The following is a 15007-nucleotide window of genomic DNA, read 5'->3' on the forward strand; positions in this document are numbered from 1 at the left end:
TGAAGCCACAGGTGGCGACTGACTACAACAACACCATTGAAGGTGTCGACAGAGCTGACCAAGCCATGACATTCTACCCAGGGATGAGGAAACAGCAAAGGAAGTACTACAAGAAGATTTTCAGGCATCTAGTTGAGCAGTGCCTATGGAATGCCTACATTCTGTACAAAAAAAATAGTCAGAGGCCTGTGAATCATTCAGACTTCATTTTGCAAGTTTCCGAATCCATAGTCAAGAACCACCAAACGCCATCAATTGCTATGCATAGACCTGGACGTCGTGCTTCCACCGTTGTCAACCCAGAACGCCTGACAGGTCATCACTTCACTGAATACATCCCATCCCAAAAAGGCGGCACCTACAAGGATGTGCGTGGTTTGCTGTTCAAAGACCGATGACAGAGGAAGGAAGAAACGCAAAGAAACCAGGTTCTACTGTCCTGACTGTGATGTTTGACTTTGTGCAGCACCCTGCTTAAAAATCTACCACACCCAGGAGGTCTACTAAAAATTTAAAAAAAATTTTTTTCCTAAAATCTGCATTTAACTTATACAATATTATTTATCAATATTATTGCACCCTTGATTGGAAAATTTCAGTGAGAAATTTTTGATAAAATTTTTTTTTGATAAATTACACTGTTGTGGTCTATTATTTCATTATTTTTTTAAATATGATTTATAATTATTATAATATAATTTATGAATACAATATAATAAATATAAATGATTATTATAATATATTAATATTTTTATATATATATATATTAAATTATGTTAATATTAATAAATATAATTATTATACCCTGGAGTTAATCCTAAGACTTACAGGCCCACAATATAAACAAAAATTTATATGCAAAAAAAAATAGGATCACTTTTTGCATAAAAAAACTTACAGAATTAGAACGCTAGGGGGGTTATTTGTTGCATTATTGCCTAAATATCTACTATAATGAACTATGTATGTTTACTTTGCATTATTGATAATTATTTTAAATTGTATAATTATAAGTACATCAACTTTAAATATTTTTACATATTACCTCTATGTACAGTTTTAAACCTCTGCAACTCCCCTGAAAGGCAGTCAGGCGAAACGCATCAGAATAGGAGACGTATCACCCACGCATCTGTAAGCAACTCTTAAAGAGTGGGTAGTCATAGGTAGTAGGTCGCACCTCCCATGAAATTGTTATTGGGAAAGACCAAAATTACCCAATTTATTTATCTATGTCACACAGAAGTATGTATTATATATGTATGACTTTAACTTAATATATACTTCAAAGCAAAAACAACCTGCTTTTTCTGTCCTAACTTTTTCAAGATTTAATTTACTAAAAAGAGAAATTTCAGCCATCAGGGAGGTAGTGGATTGTGGTATTCACAATGACTTATAGCTCCTGGAGACTGGGGTAAAAAGACCTTTTCACTATGCTTCATTAGAACATGCCATAAAATAAAGCACTGCATCACGACCCAGAGGTAACAAGTGACTAACAGAGGAATGACAATCAGCAGAATTGTTGTAGTGGTAAAAAAAAAAAAAAAATGTAGATAATAGGTGAGCCGCAACATTCTCCAAACACCCAATTGAAACGCACTGTAAATCTTGTAGAAACTAATATAATGCATAATGCATACACTGGGCAATCCAAGAATAAAATACTGGATCACTGATGCTTGAGGAAAACACAGGTGTCCAAAAATTGGAGAGAAGGATAAGCCAAGACTAATTCTGTGTTACAGTACTAGACACTATTTTGAAGGTAACCCCATTCAGAGTTCAGTACTGAAAAAGGCTACATGTCTGATTCAATTGTAATGTTTAAAGAACACAAGGCCATTCTAGACCACATAAAATAACATTCATATTCTGATCTAGAACAGCGAAGGTCACTTTCCCAGCCCACAAGATATATATGATTCTGTGAAGTCATAATTTATTTCGTTCAGTATAGATTATTGAAATTAATTTTGGCGCTTGGGGCTTGACACACTTTTTTAAATGTTTGCGTCTGCACCAATTTATCAGTCACGTTAAATGAGTAGCCTTGTAGTAAATCAAGAAAGGCCATGCCACCTCTAAATTTAGGGAGTCCTTGGACATTTTCTCTAGACTCATAGTCAGTACCCCAAATAAATGTTAAGAACTCTTGAGTGAAACCGTACCCTCAGATAGGAGGAGAGTCAAATCAGCAAAGTCTGTAGAAATATAAAAACATGGGCATGATGTTCTTTTTTAAAACAATGCAGCATCCAACCGAAGGGAATAACTACCATTTTTGTGAATCCTTAAGAATTTTGTTGAGAAACAGTAAGAAGTTCAGTTTCACAGTTAAAGATATTTACTCTGAAAATATATTGACCAGGTATCGGATTGGGAAAATTAGGCATTAAGGTCTTTGGCAGTGTAAGCAGAAGCAATATTTTTGGGGCGATGGATTTATGAGGTAATCTTATAATTATAGAGTGAGGCATACTGTTTAAGTTAAATTTAGGTTAAATAACTGGATTGTCCAAGCTGTAATGTAAAATAACCGATTGTCAGCAAATTCTGCTACTTTATGTTCTGTTGTGACAATCTGGATACCCCACAAATTGGGGTATTCAAACTATATGTGCTGGAAGGGATTTAGAAGGTTTGGGATAGACTGAAAAAAAACATGAGACAAGCAGAAGGACATGAGCCTAAATCTATGATGTGAGGTGAAGTACACCAATTGGTGTTACAGAGAAAGTAATTATTAAGAAATTTCCAGACTACTCCATTGAATACCTTCAAATTACAGTTCAATAAGGAGATCTGCCTGTAACTGGTGCATGAACAAGGTTTCTATTCATGTTATACCAACACCAGATATGTGCAGCTAGTTAGTCAGTGGTACATATCCCTGTGAAATGGCATGATAAACCAGACACAAAAAGTACTCCCGGAATTGGAAGGGGTCACTTTTAATAAGCCAAAGAAGGCCATCAGGACCTAGGGCTTTTCCTGGAAGGGGCACAAGAAATTCTTATATAAGGTATTGATTTGTTTTCCCAGTTGTGGGAGTTTGGACTCCAAGGCATTAAAAAGGTCTTGTGCGTTTTAAAATCATAGGAGTAAGACAAAACTGATCCATCCCTGTAAAAACACAGTTCAGCCCCAAAACAAGCATTGTTGAAGAAAAGAACACTTAAAATGAGATTAAAACAGTTACATAATATTCAAAGAAAAAGGAGATTTCCGCCTATACATATGGCATATATCACATAGGCCACGCCACATCCCTTATAAAACCAAGAAAAAAAGAAAATACAGTGAAGAACACCAATTTTTGTAGCGGGATTCTTTAGGCCAATATCAACAACATGTAATATAAAAATAACAATTTAATAATATTTACATTAAAAGCCTTATTTCCAATACATAAAACCACATAAAACCATTATTATACACAATAACCTCTCCTTTCAGAGTGTCCCTGTGGAGGATATATTCTGGGTTAATTCTATACGCGTTTCGCGCAAATATCCTCTTCCTCAGTAGAGAGGAGGATCTACAACCATAAAAATGATTACATTGTTATCATCAATTAAGTTATTACTGCATTAACAGAACAGTAATACATTAAACTAAACATTTTATACATCAATGTACCTGATGCTTGTGTTTTTAGTTATATGGACAGTTTATATATTTATACAGGGTGATCATATCCCCCCTTAAACGTCTCTTCTCAAGGGAGAACAGATTCAGTTCAGTTAATCTCCCCTCATAGCTGAGCTCCTTCATTCCTTTTATTAATTCAGTTGCCCTTCTCTGAACTCTCTCCAATTCAACAACGTCCTATTTGTGAACTAATGCCCAAAACTGGACTGCATATTCCAGATGTGGTCTGACCAATGCTTTTTACAGGAGCAGGATAATGTCTCCATCTCTGCAGTCCATTCCTCCTTTGATACAAGAAAGTACTTTACTAGCTTTAGATATTGCAGCTTGGCATTGCATGCTGTTATTAAGTCTATGATCTACCAGAACACCCTGACCTTTTCCATTCCTGACTCACTCAAATGTATTCCCCCTAGGCAGTATGAAGCATGCATGTTGTTAGCTCCCAAGCGCATAATTTTACATTTATCTATAATAAATATAATTTGACACTTGGCTGCCCAATCAAACAGTACATCCAGGTCTGCTTGTAGAACATAGACATCCTGTATGGACTTAAATCCATTACATATAGTTTGGTGTCATCCGCAAACACAGAAATGGTACTTTTAATCCCAAACTCTATATCATTTATATAAGGATGTTAAACAGTAAAGGTCCCAACACTGAACCCTGGGGTACACCACTAATAACCTTAGACCATTCAGAGTATGAATCATTAATTACAACTCTCTGGATGCGATCTTTAAGCCAGTTCTCTATCCATTTACAGATAGACTTTTCTAAACCTAACTTGCATATTAACCATCTGTGGGGTACAGTGTCAAATGCTTTAGCAAAGTCCAAGTACACTATATCAACTGCTATTCCACTGTATACCTGTTTACTTACTTCCTCATAAAAGAGAGTAACTTTGTTTGACAACTTCTGCCTTTCTTGAAGCCATGTTGACTATCACTTATATTATTTTCTAGCAGAAACTCCTCTGTGTGGTTCTTTATCAAACTCTCTAAGACCTTTCCAACTATAGATGTTAAACTAACAGGTCTTTAGTTACCTGGTAATGACTTTGCTCCCTTTTTGAAGATTTAAGGCAGGGACACTGCTATTATGAATTTGGACTTGAGCTCTGCCATTTTCCTTCATGTACACAGAGCTAAAAACAAGTGTTTAGTAAATCTGCCTTGTCTTTATCACCAGTTAACTAACCCAGCGACATCCTTTAAGGGGTCTACAGGCTCAGATCTGATCTTTTTGCTATTAATATATTTGAAAAATATTTGGGGGTTTGCCTTACTTTTGCAATCTGTCTTTCATTTTGAAGTTTTGCACATTGTATCTTCTTTTTACATCTTTTGTTATATTCTTTATATGTTTCAAATGATGAAGGTGATCCTTCATTTTTATATATTTGTAATGCCCTTTTCTTGTTCCTTATGGCTTTTTTACCTTCAGCTGTGAGCCACATATGTTTTAATTTTAGCCTCTGAATATATTACCCATTGAAATATATTTTAGCCTTTTAAACTTATTACCTACCCATTGGAAATTATTTTTCAGTTTGCTTTGGAGAACAGACTTGAAACATTCCCATTTCTGTTCAGTGTTCTTTGAGGACAATATTGTCTCCCAGTCCAAGCCATAGAGAGCCACCCTTAATAATAGAAAATTTGCTCTCTTAAAATTAAATGTTTTTACCTTTCCTATCTTTTTAACATCTAGTAAGAACAACAATGAAAGAATACTTAAAGATATAAGTAACCGCGGAGCTGTACAGTAGAGGCCAGCATGTCATGCCATAGCGGATAACAAGATAAAAAGAAAAAACTAACTGGATTTGTGAAGGCAAAAAACAAAAACCCTTTTAGCTTCATAAGGGCATCAGAAATTTGCAATTGCAGTATCAAGGCTCAGACAGTGCGATGATTGTGCAAATTGAAATGGTCACCGAGTGTGTGGGCATTACTTTCATACACAGGTGGAAACCCAAGGGTCAGAACAAGTCAAGAAGACCCTGGTACCTCACAAGGTGCCCAGACAAAGGGGTAGAACACAAGGTAACAAAGAAGGTAGGACAAACGATACCTGGTGTCGCCTTCTGGCTTGCCCACGACCCCCATTCAACTGGTCTTAAATGGGCTACTGGACCCATAGAAAAGTAACAATGACCAAAAAAAACAAACGCAATACAGTGTATAGAAAAGTCCATGGATGCAACTACTGGCCTCCATAAATAAATGGCCACAGGCTCATCTTAAAGAGGTAACTGCAAAGAACAATGCACTCAATGGAGGGTGCAAGTTCATCTGGCTGTGGAAGCACAGCAATGACAAGATTATAAAGATTCCAACTTGCCAGAATGAAGTATAACTAAGAAGGCAAGTCCAGACAAACAGAAACTGTTTATAGATATAAAAAAGCAATGTCTCTCACTACAGTATATGCATCTGTCAAGATATCCACAGGCACAAAGTGTGGGATCGCCCAATGCGCGGAGTCTAAACGACACCAGATCTTCACCAGGGCACCCCGCAAGGGGTAATGGACCGATAGTCTCTTTGCTGCTGAGTATCACCGTGTACAACCCTCACCTACCTGAGTAGTCACCCTACCTGTGGAGGAAGGCTGGAGTGGCCTCAGTGTGGAGACAAGTGGTAGACGAATGCAATCCTCGGGGCCAAGCGAGGGTCAGGGCAGGCAGTAGACAAACATGGTCAGTGTCCAGGCACAGGTCAGGGCAAGCAAACAGGGTTAGAGTCCATGCACAGGTCAGGTAAGAAATCGCAATACAAACAAATCAGGGTAGCAAGGTAGCTGGTACAAAGTCACAGCACCAGCTTCCATTACTGCTAAAGTTAAATAGCCTCTACACCTTTAAGGAACTCCTCCTCCCTGGGCTGTGTTAGTGTGAGCAAGACTGCCCACAGACATGCAAGACTGCCCACAGACGTGCAAGACCAGGAAGTACTGCATGCTAACTCAGCCAGAGACAGAGTAAGTGCTGCACTTGGCAGCTCAACAAGGCAGACCGGGGCGGGACACCGCAGGATGGTTCAGCGGGGAGTGTCGTGGGAACTGACAGGTATTGTAATAGCTTCTATGGGATGGGGTCCATACCAAAAAATATTAGCAGTCCAGAAAGATTATTGAAAGGGGTTTTTCAACCATATAATATTCAGAATAGTAGTTCCAAAATATAAAAAGAGAAAATATGAAAGAAATGGGGTAAAGATCAAATGATAAAGAGGAAACAGGAAGAAAAAAAGGTCAAGGTGAGTTTCTAAGTGTAGGACTAGAGCAGAGCCCAAAAAATCCAATGACTGTAGGAAATGAATCCAGTAAAACCATGTTTGTGTAAATTTCTTAGCAGTCTGATCCCCAGAGGCATTTAAATCTTCAATACCCATAATGTTATTTGGCCTTGGTACCTATTGACCAAAAGTGGGTAGCAAGGATTGTTTCCAGAAGAATGAAATGCGACCTTTGGCTGCACGAGTAAGTGATGCAGTAAGGTTTCCCCAAAAGCTCTTCCTGGAGATCGTCAAGAAATGTAGCAGGACCAACTCAGGTTTGTCATCTATGGATATTTCTATCAGTTTAAAGATAATGTCGACCACCTCCAACCAAAAAGAGGTTATAGAGGTCCAGAAAAGGTGTAACAAGGACCCCTGCCACATCAACAGGCAGGGAACATTTTTGCAATAACTGGGCATCCAATACCACCTGTTGAAAAGTTGATAACTCTTTATATTTGTTACTAACAGAAAATAAGATTTAAACGTAAAAGGCAGTCCTTTCGTTCATCTGTAAAATGGACAATGAAATCATGTTACCACTTTTGGACAAATAGCAAAGTAGGCTGTGCATTACTCTAGCTCTGGCACCCACCAAGGGGAAAACTATGGTGTTCAGCACCTTGGAGCATATTGAAGCATCTTGATGGGACCTAAAATGCATTCCAGCCAGGAAGGACGCACCGGAGGAGGGGAGACATCTATTGAGGGGATCTTAGGCTTCTTCAATGACCGAGGGCAGTCCACTCACGACCAGGCCGCAAAGCCTTGGCCTCAATTAGTAAAGGCATCCAGGTCACCAGACCCTAGTAGTTCTTCCTCCCAGCCTCCACAGGTGCAAGCAGGCTCCCCATCTGCAGCACCGACATCCCAGCCACCACGGAGGAAGCCTGCTGCCCCAACACCTTATCTCCTGCAGACGACTGGGATTGGAAGGCTCATCTTAGGGCCTTACCTACCAGACAGGAACTAGAACATAGCATAGGCTGGCTGAAGGCAACCTGCAAATCAAAATTCCAAGAGATGCAAAATCCTGTGGGGGAGTAACATCCCACATGAGTGATGACACCCACCTTATTATCTGTAAAAGCAGCAAAAAATATTTCTTTCGGCAACCATTCAATCTTCCGCAGCTTCTCACCAATCTACATCTTCCTGCTATCGTTCTACCTGATCTGGCCCACAGAAATGCCATTATTGAGTAATTTTATCTTTTAATTCTTCTCACCTTGCCTCAAGTTGGAAGTTCAAAGTTTAGGCTTTTATGGATCCTACAAGTCTTGATGACAGCCATTGTTTATAACTGGTCTTGAAGACTTTTCTACTAAGTAAACATTTCAGTAAGCATGTTTAATATTTATTTCCCCCACCGTAAATTCTGTCTTCCTAGTACAGAGATTAAGCAAATCTCTCCAAAGCACCAGGAACCTGGTTTGACACCTCACAAACCCTCCCAATGTGATCACTTTTTCAGGGGTATCCATACCACTGGGTACCAGCTTATTTTGGGTCACATGTTGGTAAGCAGATCAGAACTATAAAGAAGGCTACTGAAAAGCAAAAAGATTGGGGCTGGGAGAGAAGTCCCTTTAGTGGACATAACAGGTGCACTAGTGACTATGGGGAGCAATATTTGTTTTTAAGTGTCCACTGGTTTTTACTCTCATGTTTATCATAATACAGCCTCATCACTTTCCAGATGGTAGTGCAGACATTCGAGGTCTGATTTATTAAAACTCTCCAAAACTGGAGGAGATAGATTATCATAGGTGAAGATGGGTAATCTAACAAATTTGTAGAGGGTCTAGCCCAGGATTGAAAATATTTGCCAATAGCAAATAATTTAAACTAAGTTCATTCCTGGTTTATGGCATCATTCAGATTCCTCCATAATAGTATATCTTCTCCAGCCTTTGATAGTTGTAATAAATTAGGCCCATTTTATCAGACACCAATCTATTTACCAGCCACCAATTTATTAGCACTTTTTCAGGTTATAGTTGATTCCACAACATAAATGATTGTGTCATGGACTTTCTGCTATAAGACCTTGATCACTTAGGTTGGTAAGCTGGTTACTTTGTCTTATAATTTTATCAAGTTGATGCTATTGCATTCTCAGGTGATGAGTTTGGACACATGTTTTACAGGCACCAGTTTGTCCATGGGAAGGCCTATCTCCATTTTGGTTTGCCTTGCTTTTGTTTTTGCCCTCTTCTCGAATAAAAATATCACCTTGAGACATCCCAGTGGTTAGAATCTAATACCTATATATAGGTATGTTAATCTTTTATCCGCCATTTTAGTTAGTGGCTTGTAAGTGACCAAGGCCAATTTATTTTAGAAAATTTTATTTCTTTTTTTGTGACTTTTTTTTGCTACTAATTATTCCATGGTCATCTGTTTTATAACTAAAGCTGCGTACACACGTGCAATTTTTGTCGTTGGAAAGGATCTTTCACGATCCTTTCCAACGACAAAGGACTAGACGATGCATGAACGGTGCTGTACATACAGCACCGTTCTGCTCTATGGAGAGGGGAGGGGGAGCGACGGAGCGGCACCCTGCTACGCGCTCTCCCCCTTCCCTTGCATTAGGATCGGTCGTCATTCATCGTTCGTGGATCCGTCAGGACGGATCCACGGACGATGAACGACACTGACTGTACACATGCCAGATTTTCGCCCGATATCTGGCCGAAACCGATTATCGGGCGAGAAAAATCTGACGTGTGTACGCAGCTTAAGTGGGGAAAGCATCTTTTAGAATTTCATCAATGTGTGGAAATTTTGAAAACGGTTGTACACACAGCACCACATTTTATTTGTGCACACATATATCTAGACTATCAAAGATTGGGCCTCTGGGATGCTATAGGGAGAAATAGGAGGTAGTAGGAAGAAGGGTAGACAAGTTGTTGATTTTTATAACGTATTTGATTGGCCTGAAACAATGCCCCTGATTCATCAAGCAGAATCGGATTATCGCTCGCGCATTCGTATTAGCGATCCGGAATCGTACGCGGTCGCACTATTCAGCAACGGAAAAAGCTCGCGCACGGAGCCGCGCTTATCCGACAGCTTTTTACTGGCGATCTTGCAGTTAGTTTGCAGTGTTGTAGCAAAGTATACAAACAGTGCAACAAATGTAACAATAAATGAATTATATAGCAACATAATTGCTATATCACCAGTGACAGCTTAACAGATCCTCCTTAATCGCGCAGCTGAAATCTAATGTTAAAGATTCTAACTGACCTGTAAAGGACTGTAAATAAGCACAGAACAGAAAGCAGGTGCGCGCTAATTAATTGCTATGATCTCACCATTGAGCTTTAGAGATCCTCCTTAATCGCGCAGCTGAAATCTAATCGCCTTAATTGGCAGATTCGCACTCCCTATTGTGAAGGCTGGAATCCGGCTAGCAGTGAGGCGAGTGTACGCGCACACTCGAGTCCGGACCACGGTAATCCGCGATCGATGGCCGCGCGTACTTTCGCGCTTCTAGCGAGCGCGGATTTTATTGATGAATCAGGGGCAATGTGTCTAGTGAGAATACTGCTTACAAGGCCACTGCTGTAATGTGTATTTATTTCCACTTGTCACTAGAGGGAAGTATGAGACTAAAGTTTCCATACTGGGGGCAGTCAGCTGACTGCTTGATCCTCTGACAGGATGGAATGATCAAAGCATTCCAAGCATTCACAGCAATACCAGTAAACCTGGCTGGGGCTTGTTTGCACTGCTTATCTCACACGAGATAACTCAGCTGGGGCAGACAAAAGGTTAATAAACAAATAAAAATACAGAATAATAATCTTAAAAAGTAAAAACATTTCTACATCAATTGATAAATACAGAACATGCTTCACTAGATGCTTGGCAATTTTTGGTTTATCTTCTGCTGCATTGTTACAATCGAAACTATTTTTTGTAGGCTGGAGAAAAAAAGTAGCAGTACTGCAGTGGACAGCTCCCAACTGAAGAGTGAGGGTTTTTTTTGTCTTTTTATAATTTATTGCCCAATGGCCTAGCTGGGCTCAAGTTATAGATACAGTAAATAATTCGTAAATTTTACCTCCAGTCATCAGCACTGTTTGGGAAGACTTTTCCTGACTTTGTAGTGATAATCGTTCCATCAATATCAAATCCAGCAATCTGTAAACAAAAAGTTAATAATGAATATCACATTCTTTAGAAGGTTAACCCCCCCAGCAGTAATCCCAAGTGTGACTGACTCAGGGTGGATTTACTGTACCCAAAAGCGGGTAACACTCAGGGTAGCTTTAAACTAAATAAAGCCACTAACCTTGTTCCGTTGGTGTCCCCTGGGGTCCTGCTTGCCCCCGCAGGTCCTGGGGACACGTCCTTCTCCTCCGATCTCCAGCTGCATAATGCAGTGACGATCTCCGGGGTTTCCCGGTGACGTTGGTGCATACATCGGTGCAGGCGGGCAGATCGGCGGAAAAATAAATCATTTTGTATTAGATTCAATACAAAATAGCTGTATTGAGTCCAATACTGAGAAATATTCATAATATATATATATATATATATATATATATATATATATATATATATTATATGTGCTACTGCACACTTACATTACATTTTTTTTTACAGGTTTTGTCTTTAATTATAAGTTTATTATTGAATGTATTAATTAACGGTGAGTTAGCCTAAGAATTATAGCCTACAATGTAAAATAAATTTCCATGCAAAAACAATTGAACACTTTTTGCATGGAAATTTGCACTGAATTAGAAGAACATTAAAACGTTAAAGTTTACCTAAAATACAGACTAAGTGTTGATACTCTTAGTAAAAAGTGGAAATGTTTTATATATTTTAAACTGTTCTAGTTTACAGCCAAAACATTTGTTTCTAGGAACAAAACAAAAAAAAAAGAGTTCATTTCCCAAAAAGGGTTGTTAAAACAATTTCTCCCTTTTAATATACAGGCCAAAATATTCATTCAAAATTCAGTTTTTAGTATTTGCAATTAAATTGTCACCTTTATGTTCCTGCTTTCCCAACATGTACTTGCAAGGGTAATTAAAAGGCCTTGGGGTTTTTTGTGTTTCTATTTCTATTCAGCTCTGGGTCTTTTCTTTCCCCCCTGGACCAATTTTTAGACAGAGAGCTTAGTGACATTTGATTACATTGTTTTAAATTAAACACGTATGTAGTGAAAAGTCCAGAATGCTCTCAGCCCTGGAAGAATTGGCAATGAAAAGGAATGACGGTGCCTGTTACTTCACGAAAAAGTATTAGGAAAAGATGTTCTAGATCTCAGGGCAACCATCTTAAAGAAAGAATAAAATCTAATACAGGACTTCCAGGCTCGGATACATAATAATTCAAAGGGTGAATCCTGAAGTGCAGAAATGCTTCAGTTACATTCTAAAAATCTCAGAGGGATTCTACAAGGAAGGGGGCAAGCAATGCGAGTAATGAAGCAAAGGGTTATATATAGTGTACACTATATATAACCCTTTGCTACTGTCTATTTTTTAAAGTAAATTTATACAAAGAAAATGAATGAAAAACTAACCTTTTAAAGTGCTTACAGCTTTGTGAGCAATCAGCTAGTCCCTTCTAACTGACAAACATTTCATCTCTCTTTCAAACATATTTTCTATCCTTACCACTATATCTGCTATTGCTGAAGGTTTTGTCCTAGATTCCCAAGAGTTTGCGTTTATTATTAAAAAAAAATCCCGATGAAGCCCTTTGTGGATGAAATGCGTTGGGTCTTTTTCCTAAATTTATCAACAAGTGGGACTTTCTAACAAACAACCACTAAGTATTTGTTTTTATGTATTGGAATCATGTAACTACCGTGTTTCCCCGAAAGTAAGACCTACCCCAAAAATAAGACCTAGCACTTTTCCCCCAACCTGCCCTAATATAAGACCTACCCCGAAAATAAGACCTAGTAGAAAAATAAAAAAAAAAATAAAAAAATAAAAGCAAACATAAATTAAAACAGTACTCACCGAGCGGGAGACAGCGGGCGTACACACAGCGGGCTAACACACAGCCGCACAAGCCGATGCTTTCCTTGTAGTTCCGGCTCCTGTCACAGGCGGAGTGATATTACATGCACTTCGCCTGTCAGAAGCTGAAGTGCATGTAACCAGGCTTGTTCTAGTGAGCCCTTAAAAATGTGTTAAAAAAAAAAAATTAAAATAATATACTCACCTGATACGCGATCCTGCGTGTGTTTCTGGCTGCAGCAGCGTCTCTCTTCTCTCCTCTGCCAGCATCGTGTCTTTTCCTGTTTGTAAAGCAGAGCGAAAGAAACCGGCACAGCGCCACCTGCTGTTCCATGTCCTAACTGCCGAACAGTGGAAAAAAAGCACAGAGTGATCAGAAGGGGAATTTGTAAGGGGAATTTGGGAATATGGTGTTTTTTTTCATTAAAAAAAGTATATAAGACCTACCCTGAAAATAAGACCTAGTGTGTTTTTGGAAGCCCAAAAAAATATAAGACAGTGTCTTATTTTCGGGGAAACACGGTATGTTATTGTTGACCCTTCTGATCGATATCTTGCATTTTTTATCTTAAATTAGTTAAGGTATTACTTTGGTGCCTAAACTAAAAAGAGCCTTCCTTCCTCTTTTCTTCCTTCCTCTTTTCTTCCTTTCTTCTCAAATGTCTGGACTATATTTGTTTATATAGTCAAGGCTTGGCACCACCCTTTCTCCATAGAGTTTAAGCTAATATATATTCTTTTGGTGCACAACTTTGCATTTTTTAACCAATGTGGTACGCATCTTTAAAAAAGGAGTTTTTGCAAGAAAATATAATTATATCTGATTGTCAGCATGGATTCAAGAAAAGAAAAAAGATTTGTCAAAAAGAGGGGGGATATGATCACCCTGTATAAATATATAAATGGTCCATATAGAGAAGTATCTTTCCAATTAATCACTTTGAGATCATTACAAAGAACAAGAGGGCACTTATTGCGTCTGGAGGAAAAAGAAGTTTAAGCTCCGGAGAAGGAAAGGATTCTTCACTGTAAGGTCGGTGAAAATGTGGAATGGAGGAGCTCAGCTATGATTAGCTGAACTGAATCTATTCTCCCTTAAACAGATATGTTTAAAGGGGGAACATGATTGCATTATATACATAAAAGAGTTTGTTTTTAGAAGCATGTGCATCATTCCTATGAAAGATTGCCTTGCGAATTTGCCTTCCTTTGTGCCCTGTGATAACAATTGAGAGAATGTCTTTGGTATACTGGTATTAGGTAGGAGAGGGTCTAACAAAATAACTTTAAAGATGATTGCTTTGAAAATTATGTTTTCTTTTAAAATATATTACGGTAGATCTTTATCTGAGACAAAATATTTTGTGATTTTTCACGATTTATGTAGAAAATCACTTCATAGGGAATATCCAATTGCCTCATGTAATCAGAAAGGAATTTTTCCTGTTGGGAAAAATTGTACCAGGGTTTTTATTTGCCTTACTCTGGATCACCTACATCTATAGGGTTTTTATCTGGTATATGTTAACCTCCCTAGTGGTTGGACTTTTTTGGACTTATGTCTTTTTTCAACCTAGCTATGCAGTGTTCTCCCCAGAAATTTTTTTCAGCCGGGTGGTAGGAAGCTGTAGCCGGGTGGTAAAAAAAGGGGTTGTGGCAAAACATGGCAAATTTAGTGCTCCCAGTTGTTTATGCCATGGGTATCCAGTAACCTCTTATTGTTTCAGTGTTCTACCTTCTCCCAATTATTTGTTACAACTTTGTAATGCCTGCCCCGTTAGTATATCCAATTTTTCTATTCTATGTATTTTGCCATGAATGTGGTGTAACAAATTAGGCTTAGCTCATATTAGCAGCAAAAAACATTTACCCCTTCCGAGTGACTTCTGGCAACTGCTACGCACCTAGGACTGGTAACAGGCCATAAGTGCTGGGCACTTAGGATCGGTAACAGGCCGTAAGTTGTAGGCACCTAGGATCGGTAACAGGCCATAAGTGCTGGGCACCTAAGATCGGTAACAGGCCATAAGTGCTGGGCACCTAGGATCGGGAACAGGC

At 38.7% G+C, this 15007-nt stretch overlaps 1 protein-coding gene across 10 annotated transcripts in view; it reads right to left on the minus strand.

The window, feature by feature from the left end:
* Positions 1–15007, minus strand: part of PNKP (polynucleotide kinase 3'-phosphatase) — a 285690-nt gene that overhangs the window by 177782 nt on the left and 92901 nt on the right. For 9 of the 10 annotated variants that reach the window (XR_011922635.1, XM_072425518.1, XM_072425519.1 and 6 more), the window contains one exon: positions 11029–11108. The exons of the other annotated variant lie outside the window; for it this stretch is intronic. Coding sequence is in view for 8 of the 9 variants with exons in the window: in XM_072425518.1 (XP_072281619.1) it covers positions 11029–11108 (80 nt within the window). In the remaining variant the exon portion in view is untranslated. The remainder of the gene's footprint in view (positions 1–11028; positions 11109–15007) is intronic. 10 annotated transcript variants of the gene reach the window in all.

Source organism: Pyxicephalus adspersus, chromosome 11, assembly GCF_032062135.1.
Source record: "Pyxicephalus adspersus chromosome 11, UCB_Pads_2.0, whole genome shotgun sequence".
Classification (NCBI taxonomy): Eukaryota; Metazoa; Chordata; class Amphibia; order Anura; family Pyxicephalidae; genus Pyxicephalus; species Pyxicephalus adspersus.